The 15,751-nt window shown below is 43.7% G+C and overlaps 1 protein-coding gene across 1 annotated transcript in view; it reads left to right on the forward strand.

The window, feature by feature from the left end:
- The window catches only part of DHTKD1 (dehydrogenase E1 and transketolase domain containing 1), a 29,591-nt gene that overhangs the window by 10,700 nt on the left and 3,140 nt on the right, over window positions 1-15,751 (forward strand). The window contains exons 6-15 of the mRNA XM_060694920.2: window positions 737-908; window positions 2,394-2,592; window positions 4,288-4,600; window positions 6,334-6,418; window positions 7,489-7,628; window positions 10,505-10,655; window positions 11,045-11,151; window positions 12,508-12,672; window positions 13,466-13,548; window positions 15,367-15,536. Of these exons, the coding sequence (XP_060550903.2) occupies window positions 737-908; window positions 2,394-2,592; window positions 4,288-4,600; window positions 6,334-6,418; window positions 7,489-7,628; window positions 10,505-10,655; window positions 11,045-11,151; window positions 12,508-12,672; window positions 13,466-13,548; window positions 15,367-15,536 (1,585 nt within the window). The remainder of the gene's footprint in view (window positions 1-736; window positions 909-2,393; window positions 2,593-4,287; window positions 4,601-6,333; window positions 6,419-7,488; window positions 7,629-10,504; window positions 10,656-11,044; window positions 11,152-12,507; window positions 12,673-13,465; window positions 13,549-15,366; window positions 15,537-15,751) is intronic.

A 15,751-nucleotide genomic window follows, 5' to 3' on the forward strand; every position in this document is an offset into this window, starting at 1 on the left:
AGTGGGGAGGAATGGAGATTTTACAGTATCCTTCCCCTGCCACGCCCACCAAGCCACGCCCACTAAGACTTGCCACGCCCACCAAGCCACACCCACAGAACGGGTAGTAAAAAAATTTGAAACCCACCACTGAAATACGCGTTATTTCCATAGCAAGGAAGATAAAGCAGGAATGGTTCAATTGATTACTTGTTTATTTAAAGAGGAAAATATGTTCTTTATTTGGAGATCGCTTCTGGAATGTTTGCTTGTGAAGAAAAAAATAATGAAACTTGGTTTTGTTGATTAGAAAGATTTGGGGTTATAGAAATGACTAGTTACTCATTTTTGTTGCCAGCAGTTTACACACTAGTGGCTGCGTGTTGCGTTATTTTGAGGGGGCAGCACATTTACAACTGTTTTACAAGCTGTATACTCACTACTTTACATTGCAGCCAAGTGTCATTTCTTCAGCGTTGTCACATGAAAAGATATGCTTAAATATTTACAAAATGTGAGGGGGATGTACCCACTTCTGTGTCCCCTTTTCTTTCTTTTTCTCTTCCCCCTTGTATTTCACACACCCCTTTTTCCCGTCTCCTTTCCCTCCCTTAATTTCTTCTTTTCTTTTTTGTATTTTATATTTTATGTAATAAAATAAAAATGATATTGAAGAAAAGAAAGAAAGAAAAGAGTAGAAGAAGGCTAAGTCTGATCAATTTTTGTGACCGGCGCCATTTTTATCTTTGGGATACAGGTTCACGGAGATGCGTCGTTCTCTGGCCAAGGGATTGTTCCGGAAACGTTTACCCTTTCCAATCTGCCCCATTTTAGAATCGGGGGAAGCATTCACCTCATCGTAAATAACCAATTGGGCTACACCACCCCGGCGGAGCGAGGAAGGTCCTCTCTGTACTGTAGCGATATCGGTAGGTCTCATGCGGAAATAATTGGTTAAAAAATGTAGAAATCTGGAATTGGACTCGGACGCTGAACGAGTAAAAATCCCGTGTGGTTCAACAGCATGCATTGATTCTTACATCTTGCGATGAGTCAGGTGTGGGTCTCGCAAGTGGGTCTTGTGGTGGTCAGGTGTCAGTTGTGTCAAGTGAGGGTCTTGGGATGGGTCAGGTGGGGGTCACAAGTGAGGGTCTTGCGATGGGGAGGTCACCTCAGGTGAGAGGCACATCAGGTGAGATCTTGTGATGGTCAGGTGTGGGTCACATCGAGTGAGGGTCAGGTGATGGGTCAGGTGGGGGTCACAAGTGAAGGTCTTGTGATGTGGAGGTCACGTCAGGTGAGAGGTACATCAGGTGAGATCTTGGGATGGTCAGGTGTGGGGCACATCGAGTGAGGGTCTTGTGATGGGTCAGGTGGGGGTCACAAGTGAAGGTCTTGTGATGGGGAGGTCACGTCAGGTGAGAGGCACATCAGGTGAGATCTTGTGATGGTCAGGTGTGGGGCACATCGAGTGAGGGTCTTGTGATGGGCCAGGTGGGGGTCACAAGTGAAGGTCTTGTGATGGGGAGATCACGTCAGGTGAGAGGCACATCAGGTGAGATCTTGGGATGGTCAGGTGTGGGGCACATCGAGTGAGGGTCTTGTGATGGGCCAGGTGGGGGTCACAAGTGAAGGTCTTGTGATGGGGAGGTCACGTCAGGTGAGAGGCACATCAGGTGAGATCTTGGGATGGTCAGGTGTGGGGCACATCGAGTGAGGGTCTTGTGATGGGTCAGGTGGGGGTCACAAGTGAAGGTCTTGTGATGGGGAGGTCACGTCAGGTGAGAGGTACATCAGGTGAGATCTTGTGATGGTCAGGTGTGGGTCACATCGAGTGAGGGTCAGGTGATGGGTCAGGTGGGGATCACCAGTGAAGGTCTTTTGATAGGTCTTGTGATAAGGAGTTTACCTCAGGTCAGGGTCATTGGGAAGGGAACTGCTGGTGGGGGTGTCTTGTGTGGGTTGGTTGAGGGTCGGTCCTATCTCTGGTTGGCTGTGTAGTTGAACTGAATTCTGAGGGTTTCGTGGGCTGGTTGTAGGTCAGTGTTGATGGGATTGTTTGCCAATGAACTCCCGAGCATGGTGGGTGGTAGCGTGGCTGACAATTTTTGTGTTGCTCTAATCGAACTGGTGCTGTTTGGTGTCAGTGTAAGTAGAAATTAAGGATTTGGGATCGTGGCGTTTGACGGCCTATCCGGTGTTCGCGGTTCCTGGTTTCCAATTGACGTGATGTTTGTCCCACGTAGAATCATTATGGTTACAGGGGATTGTGCAGTTCTGTTCCTGAATTGGAAGGAGGAAACCCCCCCCCCAAAAAACGGGAGTTCTAGCTGGCCAGACGTTCCTAGAGAATTCGTGGAGTCCTCTTTGGTACGTCTTCACCTTCTTCTCTCTCTTCCTCTTCACCATGTTAGGTAAGATAGTTGACTGTGCTGTCATCCACGTGAATGGAGATGATCCAGAAGAAGTTCTCAGAGCTGCCCGATTGGCAGTGGAGTACCAGCGACTCTTCCGGAAGGATGTGATTGTGGATCTTCTCTGTTATCGGCAGTGGGGTCACAACGAACTCGATGAGCCCTCTTTCACCAACCCCACCATGTATAAAATAATCAGGTAAACATTAATAGTAACCGGAAGAGCTTGTTATGACAGAGGCTTCCTTAAGTAGCAAGAAGCAGAGTCTTAGTCCCGGTAAACCCCCTTTTATTTACACAACTGTGAATGACATTCATTCACAGTCAGCACGGCTTGGCAAACAAGCATTATTAACACAGACCTTATCTTTCTGGGAAAGCTGCCAGATAACTAGTTTCCAACTGCAGACAAGGCAAAACTTGGCACAGAGTCTTTTAAAGTCACAAACAGAACTTTCCACTTTGGCAACGATCGACTGAATGAATTGTTTCCTGCAAAAGCCCACTCCCCGTTCGCTCCTCTTTTGTTTCCTATGGGAGGGGCCAATCACCTCCAAGGTGTAGCTTTACTCCCTAGTCGACCCTGCTTTCTTAGTTGTTCTTCTCTTCTGGCAGCTCTGCACATGCGCACACTGGGAAAAGGCTCCAGCTCTTCCTCTGCCTCACTGCTGTCTACCTCCCTCTCTGCCTCCAACGCAGAGCCCTCGTCTGAGCTTTCCCCAGCCCCCAGGACTGGCCCATGTTCCTCCCCAACCTCCTCACTGTCCGACTCAGCTGCCAGCTCCGCAGGCAGAGCTTTTGACCTTGGAAGCACCTCCCAGAAGAGGTGGTAGGTTCATCCTTACCAGGTGCCTATGAGAAGAAGACAGAGGCCCATCGGTTGGGGGTGCTTGAATTTGAATTGTTTTTCCACACTTGCAGTGTTCCTGTGATTACAGGGTCATAAAAAGGGATTTTTTTAAAAATCGTTTCTATGTGTGGACTTTGATTCCCAGAATTCCCTAGCCAGCCTTCCCAGAAATCCACACATCTTAAAACTGGCTGAGATTGAGATACAATGGTGGGGAATTCTGGGAATTGAAATCCATGCAACTTAAAATGGCTGAGATTGGAAAACAATGGATAGGAATTCTGGGAATTGAAATCCATATATCTTAAAATAGCTAAGATTGAGAAACAATGGTGGAGAATTCTGGGAATTGAAATCCATGCAACTTAAAACGGCTGAGATTGGAAAACAATGGATAGGAATTCTGGGAATTGAAATCCATATATCTTAAATTAGCTAAGATTGAGAAACAATGGTGGAGAATTCTGAGAATTGAAATCCATGCATCTTAAAATAGCTAAGATTGAGAAACAATGGTGGAGAATTCTGGGAATTGAAATCCATATATCTTAAAATAGCTAAGATTGAGATACGATGGTAGGGAATTCTGGGAATTGAAATCCATATATCTTAAAATAGCTAAGATTGAAAAACAATGGTGGAGAATTCTGGGAATTGAAATCCATATATCTTAAAATAGCTAAGATTGAGATACGATGGTGGAGAATTCTGGGAATTGAAATCCATGCATCTTAAAATAGCTAAGATTGAGAAACAATGGTGGAGAATTCTGGGAATTGAAATCCATATATCTTAAAATAGCTAAGATTGAGAAACAATGGTGGAGAATTCTGGGAATTGAAATCCATAGATCTTAAAATAGCTAAGATTGAGATACGATGGTGGGGAATTCTGGGAATTGAAATCCATGCATCTTAAAATAGCTAAGATTGAGAAACAATGGCTGGGAATTCTGGGAATTGAAATCCATGCATCTTAAAACGGCTGAGGTTTGGGAAATAAAAACCCATCTCGTGCATTTTTGTGTCTCGTTTTGCCGGACAGATCCCGGAAAAGCATCCCAGATACTTACGTGGAGGGGCTGGTGGCCGAGGGACTTACAACTGAGCAGGAAATATTGGAGATCAAAACTTCCTATTACTCAAAGCTCAACGAACATCTCTCCACCATGGCTATGTATGCCCCTCCGTGGCCCAACCTCCAGGCCCACTGGACCGGCCTGGTGGAGCCCACGCCGAGGGTCACAACGTGGGACACAGGCGTTCCTCTACCACTCCTCCAGTATGTCGGGGTCAAGTCGGTGGAAGTGCCCGAAGAATTACAACTGCACAACCACATCCTGAAGACGCACGCTCAGGTTCGAGATCCTCAAATACAACTCTAGACGTGCGAAAGATGGTACAGGCAGTCCTTACGACCGCAATGGAGCCCAAAGATTCCGTTGCTAAGCGAGACATTGGTCCAGAGAGTTTTTGCCTCATTTTACGACCTTTCTCACCACGGTTGTTAAGCGAATCGCCGCAATCGTTAAGTTAGTAACCCGGTGGTTAACTGAATCGGGCTTCCCACATTGACTTTGCTGGTCAGAAGGTCACAAAACGGTCATAAATATGAGTCATTTGCCAAGTGTCTGCTGTCATTAATTTACTTCAAATATTGGATTGTAAGGCAAAAACGTGTTTTGTGAAACTTGCTGTTCCATATCTGAGGAGATTTTCCGTCACCCAGGTTGTCCCAAAGGTGCTTTCTCAAAAGGCAACTGGATTTTCTCGGGGTTTTTTTTTTCCCCCTTTAGAAAATGTTTCGCTTCTTATCCAAGAAGCTTCTCCAGTTCTTCAGCTGACTTTTAAGGCAACTGGACTTTCTGGGTTTTTCCTTGAAGAGGTTTCGCTTCTCATCCCCAGGAAGCTTCTTCAGTTCTCAAGGAAGGTTTTCCAAGGAAAAACAAAGTCCAGTTACTGGCTTTTTGCAAAAGCACCTTTAGGATTGCTGTTCCATGATATTTGAAATAAATAAATAAATAAATACGTGTTTGGTTTTAGGAGCTGCCAGTGTGTGCCCTAAAGGACATTTGGACCTTTGAGTTTGGAGTGTGGCCCAGTCCGAAACTTTATGGCTTTTAAGACATTACATGAGCCAACTGTGTTTATGATAAAAATATCGTTAAATAATGTTAGTTTTTTAAACAGTAGGAATGGAAGGAACAAACTCCCCTTGAATGCATCCTATTTCAATTGTCCTTATCTTAAAAGCAAACTAAAATTTTAAAATAGGCAGGTTTTGCAAGGCCATTGTCAAAAATATGGCTTTTTATTAGAATCGACCTGCTTTGAAAGCAGTTAGGATCACATTCAAGCCAGGAAGTCCCATTCAAGTCAGTGGGGCTTACTTCATTTTGCAAATGGCAGAGGTTATGTACAGGTTACGGTGTGCATGTCATACACAGTGAAGTTATGGTGTGTGTGCTGTCCCTTGTTTCCCCACCATATGCAGTCATATGCTGTTGTTTAGTTTTTCTGCAAAAATTAAGCAAGAAACCCTTAGGCTTAGATCTTTCGGAAGTTGAAGTAACAAAATAATGATTTGTGTTTATTTCTGTTCTGTTTCTGTTCTTTTCCTGTTCTGTTCTGTCCTGGTTCTGTTCCTGTCTTATTCTGTTCTGTTCCTCTTCCTGATTTGTTTTGTATTCTGTTCCTGTTCCTGTTCCTGTTCCTGTCCTGTCCTGTCCTGTCCTGTCCTGTCCTGCTTCTGCTTCTGCTTCTGCTCCTGCTCCTGCTCCTGCTCCTGCTCTGGTTCTGTCCTATTTTTTTTTTTGTCTTGTTTTTTTTCTTCTTTTCTTTTCCTCCTGCTCCTGCTTTGTTCCTGTTCTGTTCCACTTCCTGATTTGTTTTGTATTCTGTTCTGTTCTGCTCCTGCTCCTCCTCTGTCCTATTTTTGTTTTGTTTTGTTTTGTTTTGTTTTGTTTTGTTTCGTTTCGTTTCGTTTCGTTTCGTTTCGTTTCGTTTCGTTTCATTTCCTCCTGCTTCTGCTTTGTTCCTATTGTGTTCCTGTTTTGTCCCTGTTCTGTTCTGTTCTGTGTTGGGCGTGCAGTCACGAGTGCTGAAGATGGAGGAAGGAGTGAAATTAGACTGGGCCACCGCTGAAGCACTAGCTTTCGGTTCTCTCCTGTGTCAAGGTAGATCTTTAAAACATATATAAGCTTCATCCACTGTTAAGCCAGGAAAGTAAAACGTAAATGGGAAAACGTATACGAAAAAAGAGAACTCATCTTGGCAAAGTCGTTCGCAGAAGGTCCGGTTTCATTGTGGAGAAGCACCTTCGGGTTCTCCTGATGGATTGAACTTCTCAGGCTGTAAAAGAGACGGTGGGATATTTGTACTTTCACACTTGCAAGATTCCGTTAATGTAGCTTTACAAATCAAGTAGAATTAGCTCATCTGGACATATTTCCTGTCCTGTCGTGGTCTGCCTGGGAAGGCTGACCACGAATAATCATTCAACAAGGACCCCCCCCTTGTGTTGGCTTGGCATTAAACCGACACCTCCCTATAAAGAGGCAAAAAGAGATATTTAGAATCACCCAGTCTTAAAACTAGACCAAACACTTACCGTATTTTTCGGAGTATAAGACGCACCTTTTCCCCCCCCTAAAAGGGGGTGAAAATTTAAATGCGTCTTATACACCGAATGTAGCCTCGCCCACCCACTGGCCCCCACCCTCTGGCCTCTGCCTCCCAGCAGTTTACCTCCTTGCAAGCAAACAGCAAGAAAAAACAGCTCCTTTCAGCTTCAGCACAACCTAATTAGCCCAACTTGATTGGATCAGCCTCCAACTCTCAGCTGATTTGCTCTCCGCTGATTTGCTCTCCGCTGTTTTGCGCAGGGCTCTGCTGCTTGCTGCAAAGAGGTAAATTGCTGGAGCAGATTTTTTTTTTCCCTTGTGCTGATCAAGCTATGCTGAAAACGAAACTGAAAGTAAAGCAGGCTGTTTGCTGCAAGGAGGCAAAATTGCTAGGAGGCAGAGGGAGATTTCTTCTTTTTCTTTTCCTCACCAAAAAAGGTAGGTGCATCTTATACTCCAAAAAATACGGTATTTTAGCAAGAAAGGGGAAACAAAACAGAGCTTGAGATAGGTATAGAAGTCAAGCCTTCATTTAGGAAAATCCTTAGGAAGAAGGGAGGCCTTCCTCCTTCTGAATCTTTCACTTGTGATCAATTCTCACCACAGATTTGCTTTCTACCAAGGTTTTAACATCCGTCTGAGCGGGCAAGACGTGGGTCGAGGGACGTTCAGCCAGAGACATGTCATGTTGGTTTGTCAAGAGACGGGGGAAACCTACATCCCTTTGAACCACATGTCTGCAGATCAGAAGGGCTTCCTTGAGGTGAGAAAGTGAAAGTTGGAACGAGAGGACTTCTTCACCGCACACTCTGCCTCACGTGGACTTCCCACGGGGACATTTTTGGGGGAACAAAATTCTCCCTGGCTCAATTAAGATTTATTTCCAAATCGTCACACGTTAGCTTGCTCTCTGGAGATCACGTGAGAATATTGTGTTGTAATTTGCTTTTCCCACTTCTCATCAAACTTCCATTCCACAAAGTTTCAGATGTTTTCCCGAAAATAAGACCCTGTCTTATATTTTTCTGAACCCAGAAATAAGCGCTTGGCCTTATTTTCAGGGAGGTCTTATTATCCTCTTGCCATCTTACCTGATTTCCAGCTCTGTGTTTAAATATTTTTGGGGAGAGCTTATTTTCGGGGAGGGGGGAGGCTTATTTTAGTGCATGCGCTCAAAAGCCTGATTGGGCTGATTATCAGAGGATGTCTTATTTTCAGGGAAACAGGGTACACAGAGAGAGAGAGAGAGAGAAGAGAAAGAGAGAGAGAAAAAGAAGGGAGAGAGGGAAGAGAGAGAGAGAGAGGAGAAAGAAGAAGAGAAAAAGAGAGGGAGAGTAAAAGAGAAAGACGAGGAGAAAAAAGAAAAGGAAAGCGAGAAGAAGAAAGAAAGAGAGAAAGAGAGAAGAGAAAGAGAGAGAAAAAGAGAAAGGGGGAGAGAGAAGAGAAAGGGGGAGAGAGAGGAGAGGAGAAAGAAAAAGAAGAGAAAAAGAGAAAGGGAGAGAGAAAAAAGAGAAAGAAGAGAAAGAGAAAAAAGAGAAAGGGAGAGAGAAGAAGAAAGAGAGAGAGAGAAGCAAGAGAGAGAGAGAATGAGAAAGAGAAGAAGAAGAGAAAGAGAAAAAGAGGGAGAGAGAAGAGAGAGAGAGGAGATAGAAGGAGAAAAAGAGAAAGAGAGAAAAAGAAAGAAAAAAAAGAGAGAACAAAGAGAAAGGGAGAGAGAAGAAGAAAGAAAGAGAGAGAGAAAGGGAGAGAGAGAGAGAAGAAGAGAAAGGGAGAAAGGGAGAGGAGGAGGAGGAAGAGGAGATTCATACTCGTACTCCATCCTTTTTACCTATAAGAATTGCATTCTTGAAATTCCACATGAAAAGCAGAGTTATCAAAGCATTGTTTCTAGGGAGAACAGCAGGAAGACTTCGTAACACATCAAACACTCTGAGATGAAGGATGTGGTTTCCTTTGAGGTGGCTTGGCTCAATGCCACGTGCCAAACGCTCGCAGGTTTTTGTTTCCCCCCCCCCCTTATTGTGCATGGCTGCATATATAAACCCCATCAGGACTGCCTCTGACCAAAAAATGGGTTTTGCTTTCATAGAAGTGTATAATAAGCAAACTGCAGAAAGAAAACACGCAGAAGGAGACACATACTTACACATATGTAAGAGACACACGTTAGATTTTAAATCTATGAACGTGTCAAGTTGTAGATTGGGGATAACAATTTCTATGTCATAAAAAATTGAGAATGAAATTTTATGCATGTAGGTTTTAAGTCTCATATGAACCTTCCAGATAAATATATATATGGTTAGATCATCCTCTTTCTGCAGTAACCCTCCCTCCCTCCCTTCCTTCCTTCCATCCATCCATCACTCCATCCATCCGTGGCCTTCCTTCCATCCAGGGGTGAAATCCAAAATTTTTCCTACTGGTTCTGTGGGCGTGGCTTGGTGGGCGTGGCAGGGGAAGGATACTGCAAAATCTCCATTCCCTCCCCACTCCTGGGGGAAGGATATTGCAAAATCTCCCTTCCCACCCCACTCTGGGGCCAGCCAGAGGTGGTATTTGCTGGTTCTCCGAACTGCTCAAAATTTCTACTACCGGTTCTCCAGAACCTGTCAGAACCTGCTGGATTTCACCCCTGCTTCCATCCCTTCATCCATCCATCCATCCATCCATCCCTTCATCCATCCATCCATCCATCCATCCATCCATCCATCTATCCACCCCTTTCCTTCTTTCTTTCCTTTCACTCCTCCTTCCTTTTCTGCTTCCTTCTCTCTTCCTCCTCCCCCTTCCTTCCATCCATTGTGTTATCCATCCCTCCATATCCTTCCTTCTTTCCTTCCATCCATCCATCCATGTCCGTCCTTCTTTCTTTCCTTCCTTCCCTCCTTCCTTCCGTCCTTCTCTCTTCCTCCTCCCCCCTTCCTTCCATCCATCGTGTCGTCCATCCCTCCATGTCCTTCCTTTCTTCCTTCCTCCTTCCTTCCTTCCATCCATCCATCCATCCATGTCCTTCCTTCCTTTCCTTCTTTCCTTCCCTTCTTCCTTTTCTCCTTCCTTCCTCCTCCCCCTTCCTTCTATCCATCGTGTCGTCCATCCCTCCGTGTCCTTCCTTCTCTCTTCCTCCTCCCCCCTTCCTTTCATCCATTGTGTCATCCATCCCTCCATGTCCCTCCCTCCTTCCTTCCTTCCTTCCCTCCTTCCTTCTCTCTTCCTCCTCCCCCCTTCCTTTTATCCATTGTGTCATCCATCCCTCCATGTCCCTCCCTCTTTCCTTCCTTCCCTCCCTCCTTCCTTCCTTCCTTGGCCCTTCTTTGTTTCCTTCCTTCCTTCCCTCCTTCCTTTTCTCTTTCCTTCCTCCCCACTTCCTTCCATCCATTGTGTCATCCATCCCTCCATGTCCTTCCTTCCTTCCATCCATCCATCCATCCATGGCCTCTCTTTGTTTCCTTCCTTTTCTCCTTTCTTCTCTCTTCCTCCTCCCCCCTTCCATCCATCCATCCATCCATCCATCCATCCATCCATCCATCCATAAGCTTCTACAATTATCTCGCTTTAAGAGTGTGTGTGTGTGTGCAGAGGGGCCTATTTCCTGCAAATAGACCGTCCCCCATTCTGCCGTCTCCTGTCCTCCCTTAGGTGAGCAACAGCCCCCTGTCGGAAGAAGCGGTGCTGGGCTTTGAGTACGGGATGAGTATCGACAGCCCCAACCTGTTGCCCGTTTGGGAGGCTCAGTTTGGGGATTTCTTCAACGGAGCCCAGATCATCTTTGATACCTTTATCTCTGGAGGTGAGACTCGGAGGTCTGTTTGGATAGAAAATAGATTTACGGTTCTGATAAAGGAGAATATTTGAAATATTTGAAAGGAGAATATTGAAGGGTCCTCGGTGCTCTCCGAACTTGGATGCTTTCTGGGAGGACGTTTCATGACCCAACTAGGTAACATCATCAGTGCTAGTAGGGAGTGGGGTTTGCAGGGAGGAGGAGGAGGAAGATTGTGGGGTCCTCGGTGCTCTCTGAGCCTTCTGGGAGACGTTTCATGACCCAACTAGGTAACATCATCAGTGCTAGAAAGGAGAGGGGCAGCCAAGCAAATAGTGAAGGGCTCCTTGCGTGCTATCTGGCAGACGCCAATAGTGTGTCATCATTATTGACATTGGATAACTTCTCCTCTACAGGAGAAGCCAAGTGGCTCCTGCAGAGCGGACTGGTAGTTCTCCTTCCACACGGCTATGACGGGGCTGGACCGGAACATTCTTCATGTCGGGTCGAACGATTCCTGCAGGTAGCCTGAGGCGACGTCTGCCGTCCAGAGTTTCTTCAGATTTATGTCTCTGCAAAAAAAAAAAAAACAACCCTCCTTAAATATCTCCCATCCCTGTGTTTATTCATTGGACAGGTAGTCCTCGACTTACGACCACAATCGAGCACAAAATGTATGTTGCTAAATGAGACACGCATTAAGTGAGTTTTGCCCCATTTTACGACTTTTCTTATGACCACAATCAAGCACAAAATTTATGTTGCTAAGTGAAACACGTGTTAAGTGAGTTTTGCCCCGTTTTACGACTTTTTTTACAACCACAATCAAGCCCAAAATTTATGTTGCTAAGTGAGACACGCATTAAGTGAGTTTTGCCCCATTTTACGACTTTTCTTATGACCACAATCAAGCACAAAATTTATGTTGCTAAGTGAAACACGTGTTAAGTGAGTTTTGCCCCGTTTTACGACTTTTTTTACAACCACAATCAAGCCCAAAATTTATGTTGCTAAGTGAGACATATGTTAAGTGAGTTTTGCCCCATTTTACGACTTTTCTTATGACCACAATCGAGCCCAAAATTTATGTTGCTAAGTGAGACATGTGTTAAGTGAGTTTTGCCCCGTTTTATGACTTTTCTTATGACCACAATCGGGCACAAAATTTATGTTGCTAAGTGAAACACGTGTTGACTTTTGCCCCATTTTACGACTTCTCTTACGACCACAGTCAAGCACAAAATGTATGTTGCTAAGTGAGACACGTGTTAAGTGAGCTTTGCCCCGTTTTACGACTTTTCTTAATCGAGCACAAAATGTATGTTGCTAAGTGAGACACGTGTTAAGTGAGTTTTGCCCCATTTTACGACTTCTCTTGCCACCGTTGTTAAGTGAATCTGGTTTCCCCCTTCTGACTTTGCTCGTCAGAAGGTCGCAAAAGGGGGATCATGTGTGCCTGGGACACTGCAACCGTCATAAGTATGAACCAGTCCGCCAAGTATCTGAATTTGGGATCACGTGAACCTGGGGATGCTGCAACGGTCATAACTGTGAAGATTGGTCCCAAGTCACTTTTTTTCCCAGTGCCATTGTAACTTCGAACGGTCACTAAATGAATGGTTGTAAATCGAGGACTTCCTGTGTTCTGAATCCCATGAAGGAGACATTTTAAAGCAAGGATCTCCAACCTGAGCCCCTTTAAGACTTGCGGACTTCGACTCCCAGAATTCCTCGGCCGCTGTGGGAGGAGCCAGAATTCTGGGAAAATGCAGAGAGAATTCTGGGAGTCGAAGTCCACAAGTCTTAAAGGGGCCAAGTCTGGATGGAGACCCTTATTTTAAAGAGTTGGTCAAATGTTGTGGTTTTCTTTTTCCCACAGATGTGTGATAGCTCAGAGGAAGGGATCGACGGCGACCACGTAAATATGTCCGTGGTCCATCCAACCACCCCGGCGCAATATTTCCATTTACTTCGGAGGCAGATGGTTCGAAACTTCCGGAAACCCCTCATAGTGGTGTCGCCCAAAACTCTCCTTCGCTTACCTGTGCGTAGAAAGTACTTCCTGGTGTGGTTGTCACTATTCATCTTTTCATTTCTTTTTACGGCGAGGGATCTTTTTGGACTTCAATTCCCAGAATTCATCAGCGGAAGAATTCTGGGAGTTAGAAGTCCACAAGTTTAAAAAAGTTTCCAAGTTTGCCGATCCCGGCTTGACGGGCAGTCCTTGACTTACGACCTGTGGCTCTGTAAGCTCTTTTAGGACCAGAAATGATGAGTAGAACATCAGAAGAAAGCCTTTCCAAACCTTGGCCTGTTCCTGTTTTCCCCATCCTGTCTCAAGTACAGGTAGTCCTCAACTTTCGACCGCAAGGGAGCCCCACATTTTTGTGGTTAAGTGAGATATTTGTTATTTAACAAATGTCTCACTTAACCACAAAAATGTGGGGCTCCATTGCAGTCAAAAGTTAAGGACTACCTCAACTTTGAGTTTTCGCTCTATTTTTCTTGCCCCAGTTCTTAAGAGAATCAATGCAGCTGATTAGTCAGTAATCCGGTTGTTAAGTGAATCTGGCTTCCCCCCTGGACGTTGCTTGTCGGAAGGTTGCAAAAAAGGATGGCGTGACCTCCGGGACACAGCAACAGTCATAAGTACGAGTCAGTAGCCAAGCGTCTGAATTTTCACGGGGATGCTGTAATGGTCATAAGTGTGAAAAATGGTCCTAAGTCACAATTATCAGTGCTGTTGTAACTTTGAACGGTCACTAAGTGAATTGTTGTAAGCCGAGGACTACCTGTTTATCATATTTATATATTTTCCCATCTTATTCATTGCCTAGACTGCCGTGTCAAGCTTACTAGAAATGGCTCCTGGAACCACGTTCAGGCCTGTCATTGGTGATTCAACCGTAGATCCTAAAAGGTAACTTGGTTATTTATGTATTTAGTGTTGTTGGTTTTATTTTATTTTATTTTACTTTACTTTACTTTACTTTACTTTACTTTACTTTACTTTACTTTACTTTACTTTACTTTACTTTACTTTACTTTACTTTACTTTACTTTACTTTATTTTATTTTATTTTATTTTATTTTATTTTTTATTTTTTTATTTATTTTATTTTATTTTATTATTTTATTTTATTTTATTTTATTTTATTTTATTTTATTTTATTTTATTTTATTTTGACTTTGACTTTGACTTTGACTTTGACTTTGACTTGACTTGACTTGACTTGACTTGACTTGACTTGACTTGACTTGACTTGACTTGACTTGATTTGATCCATTCAATCATACGTTCATTTTGCTTAGAAAATTTATATGGTCACCCACCCAACTTAATTCATCATGCCTCTGGGCAGTTTATGGGATTAAAACCCCAATAAACCAGTAAACAAAGGGTTCATTTAATACTGTATTCACTTAATGACTGGATTCATTTACAAGCAGGGGGTCAGCATTCCAACCAAACTCCGAGACAGGCATCATCTCCAATCTTCCATTTATTAAAGTAGGTATACTGGCACATCTGGGAAAACCCGAATCTGAGAGTTCCAGGTTTCCCCCCAGTAAATCAAAACCCCAAATCCAGCCCCTGCACCCATCAGTCCATCACACGGCCCAATCACCATCCGTCCCAAATTGAGCCACCACTGCAACACCACTCCTCCTCCAGATGCAGGAGCACCGAGACCTTAACCGAAAATAAGAATGCTATTATGTCTAACTGCAATCTCTCTACTAAATTCCCCCCTCCTACTTTCCCAAGCACAAGAAGTTGGCAGCGGTGTTAATATGGCTTCCAAAGCTGACACAGGATTCACTTTATGGCCAGTGCAAAAAAAAAAAAAGATTGTAAAATCAGGTCCAATTTTTTTACCTATTCTATTCCATTCCATTCCATTCTTCTATTCTATTTTCTGCTCTATTCTATTCTATTCTATTCTATTCTATTCTATTCTATTTTCTGCTCTATTCTATTCCATTCCATTCCATTCCATTCTTCTATTCTATTCTATTCTATTCTATTCTATTCTATTCTATTCTATTCTATTCTATTCATTCTATTCTATTCCATTCCATTCCATTCCATTCTTCTATTCTATTCTATTCTATTCTATTCTATTCTATTCTATTCCATTCCATTCCATTCCATTCCATTCCATTCCATTCTTCTATTCTATTTTCTGCTCTATTCTATTCTATTCTATTCTATTCTATTCTATTCTATTTTCTGCTCTATTCTATTCCATTCCATTCCATTCCATTCCATTCCATTCTTCTATTCTATTCTATTCTATTCTATTCTATTCTATTCTATTCTATTCTATTCTATTCATTCTATTCTATTCCATTCTATTCCATTCTATTCCATTCCATTCCATTCCATTCCATTCTTCTATTCTATTCTATTCTATTCTATTCTATTCTATTCTATTCTATTCTATTCTATTCTATTCTATTCTATTCCATTCCATTCCATTCCATTCCATTCCATTCCATTCCATTCCTCTATTCTGTTCTGTTCCGTTCCGTTCCAGTCCAGTCCAGTCCAGTCCAGTCTATTCATCTTTTCTTCTTCTGTTCTTATTCTATTCTATAGGGCTTCCCGCTTGAACAGGGGGCTGGACTAGAAGGCCTCCAAGGTCCCTTCCAGCTCTATTCTGATTGATTGGTTGGTTGGTTGGTTTCCTTGGCTCTCTGTGTTTGAAATAATTCTATTCTTCCTTCTCCCTAGCGTCAGCAAGGTGGTTCTGTGTTCTGGCAAACATTATTACACTTTGGCCAAACACCGAGAGCTGCTTGAAGAAAAGAAGCACAACACTGCCATTGTGAGGTTGGAAGAATTGTGTCCTTTCCCTCTCGAAGCTCTGCAACAAGAGATGAACAAGTTCACTAACGCCAAAGGTTGGTAGACTCTTACGTCAGTTACAACGGCATTTTAAAAAAGTGACTTACAACCATTTTTCACACTTACGACCGTTGCCCCCGTGTTCACGTGATGTACATACGGATGCTTGACACCTGACACATATTTACGATGACGGTCACGCGATCCCCTTTTGCGGCCTTCCAACGAGCAAAGTCAACGGGGAAGGCAGATTCGCTTAACGACCTTGTGG

Source organism: Pantherophis guttatus, chromosome 7, assembly GCF_059756535.1.
Source record: "Pantherophis guttatus breed Tessera chromosome 7, ASM5975653v1, whole genome shotgun sequence".
In the NCBI taxonomy this organism is placed as follows: domain Eukaryota; kingdom Metazoa; phylum Chordata; class Lepidosauria; order Squamata; family Colubridae; genus Pantherophis; species Pantherophis guttatus.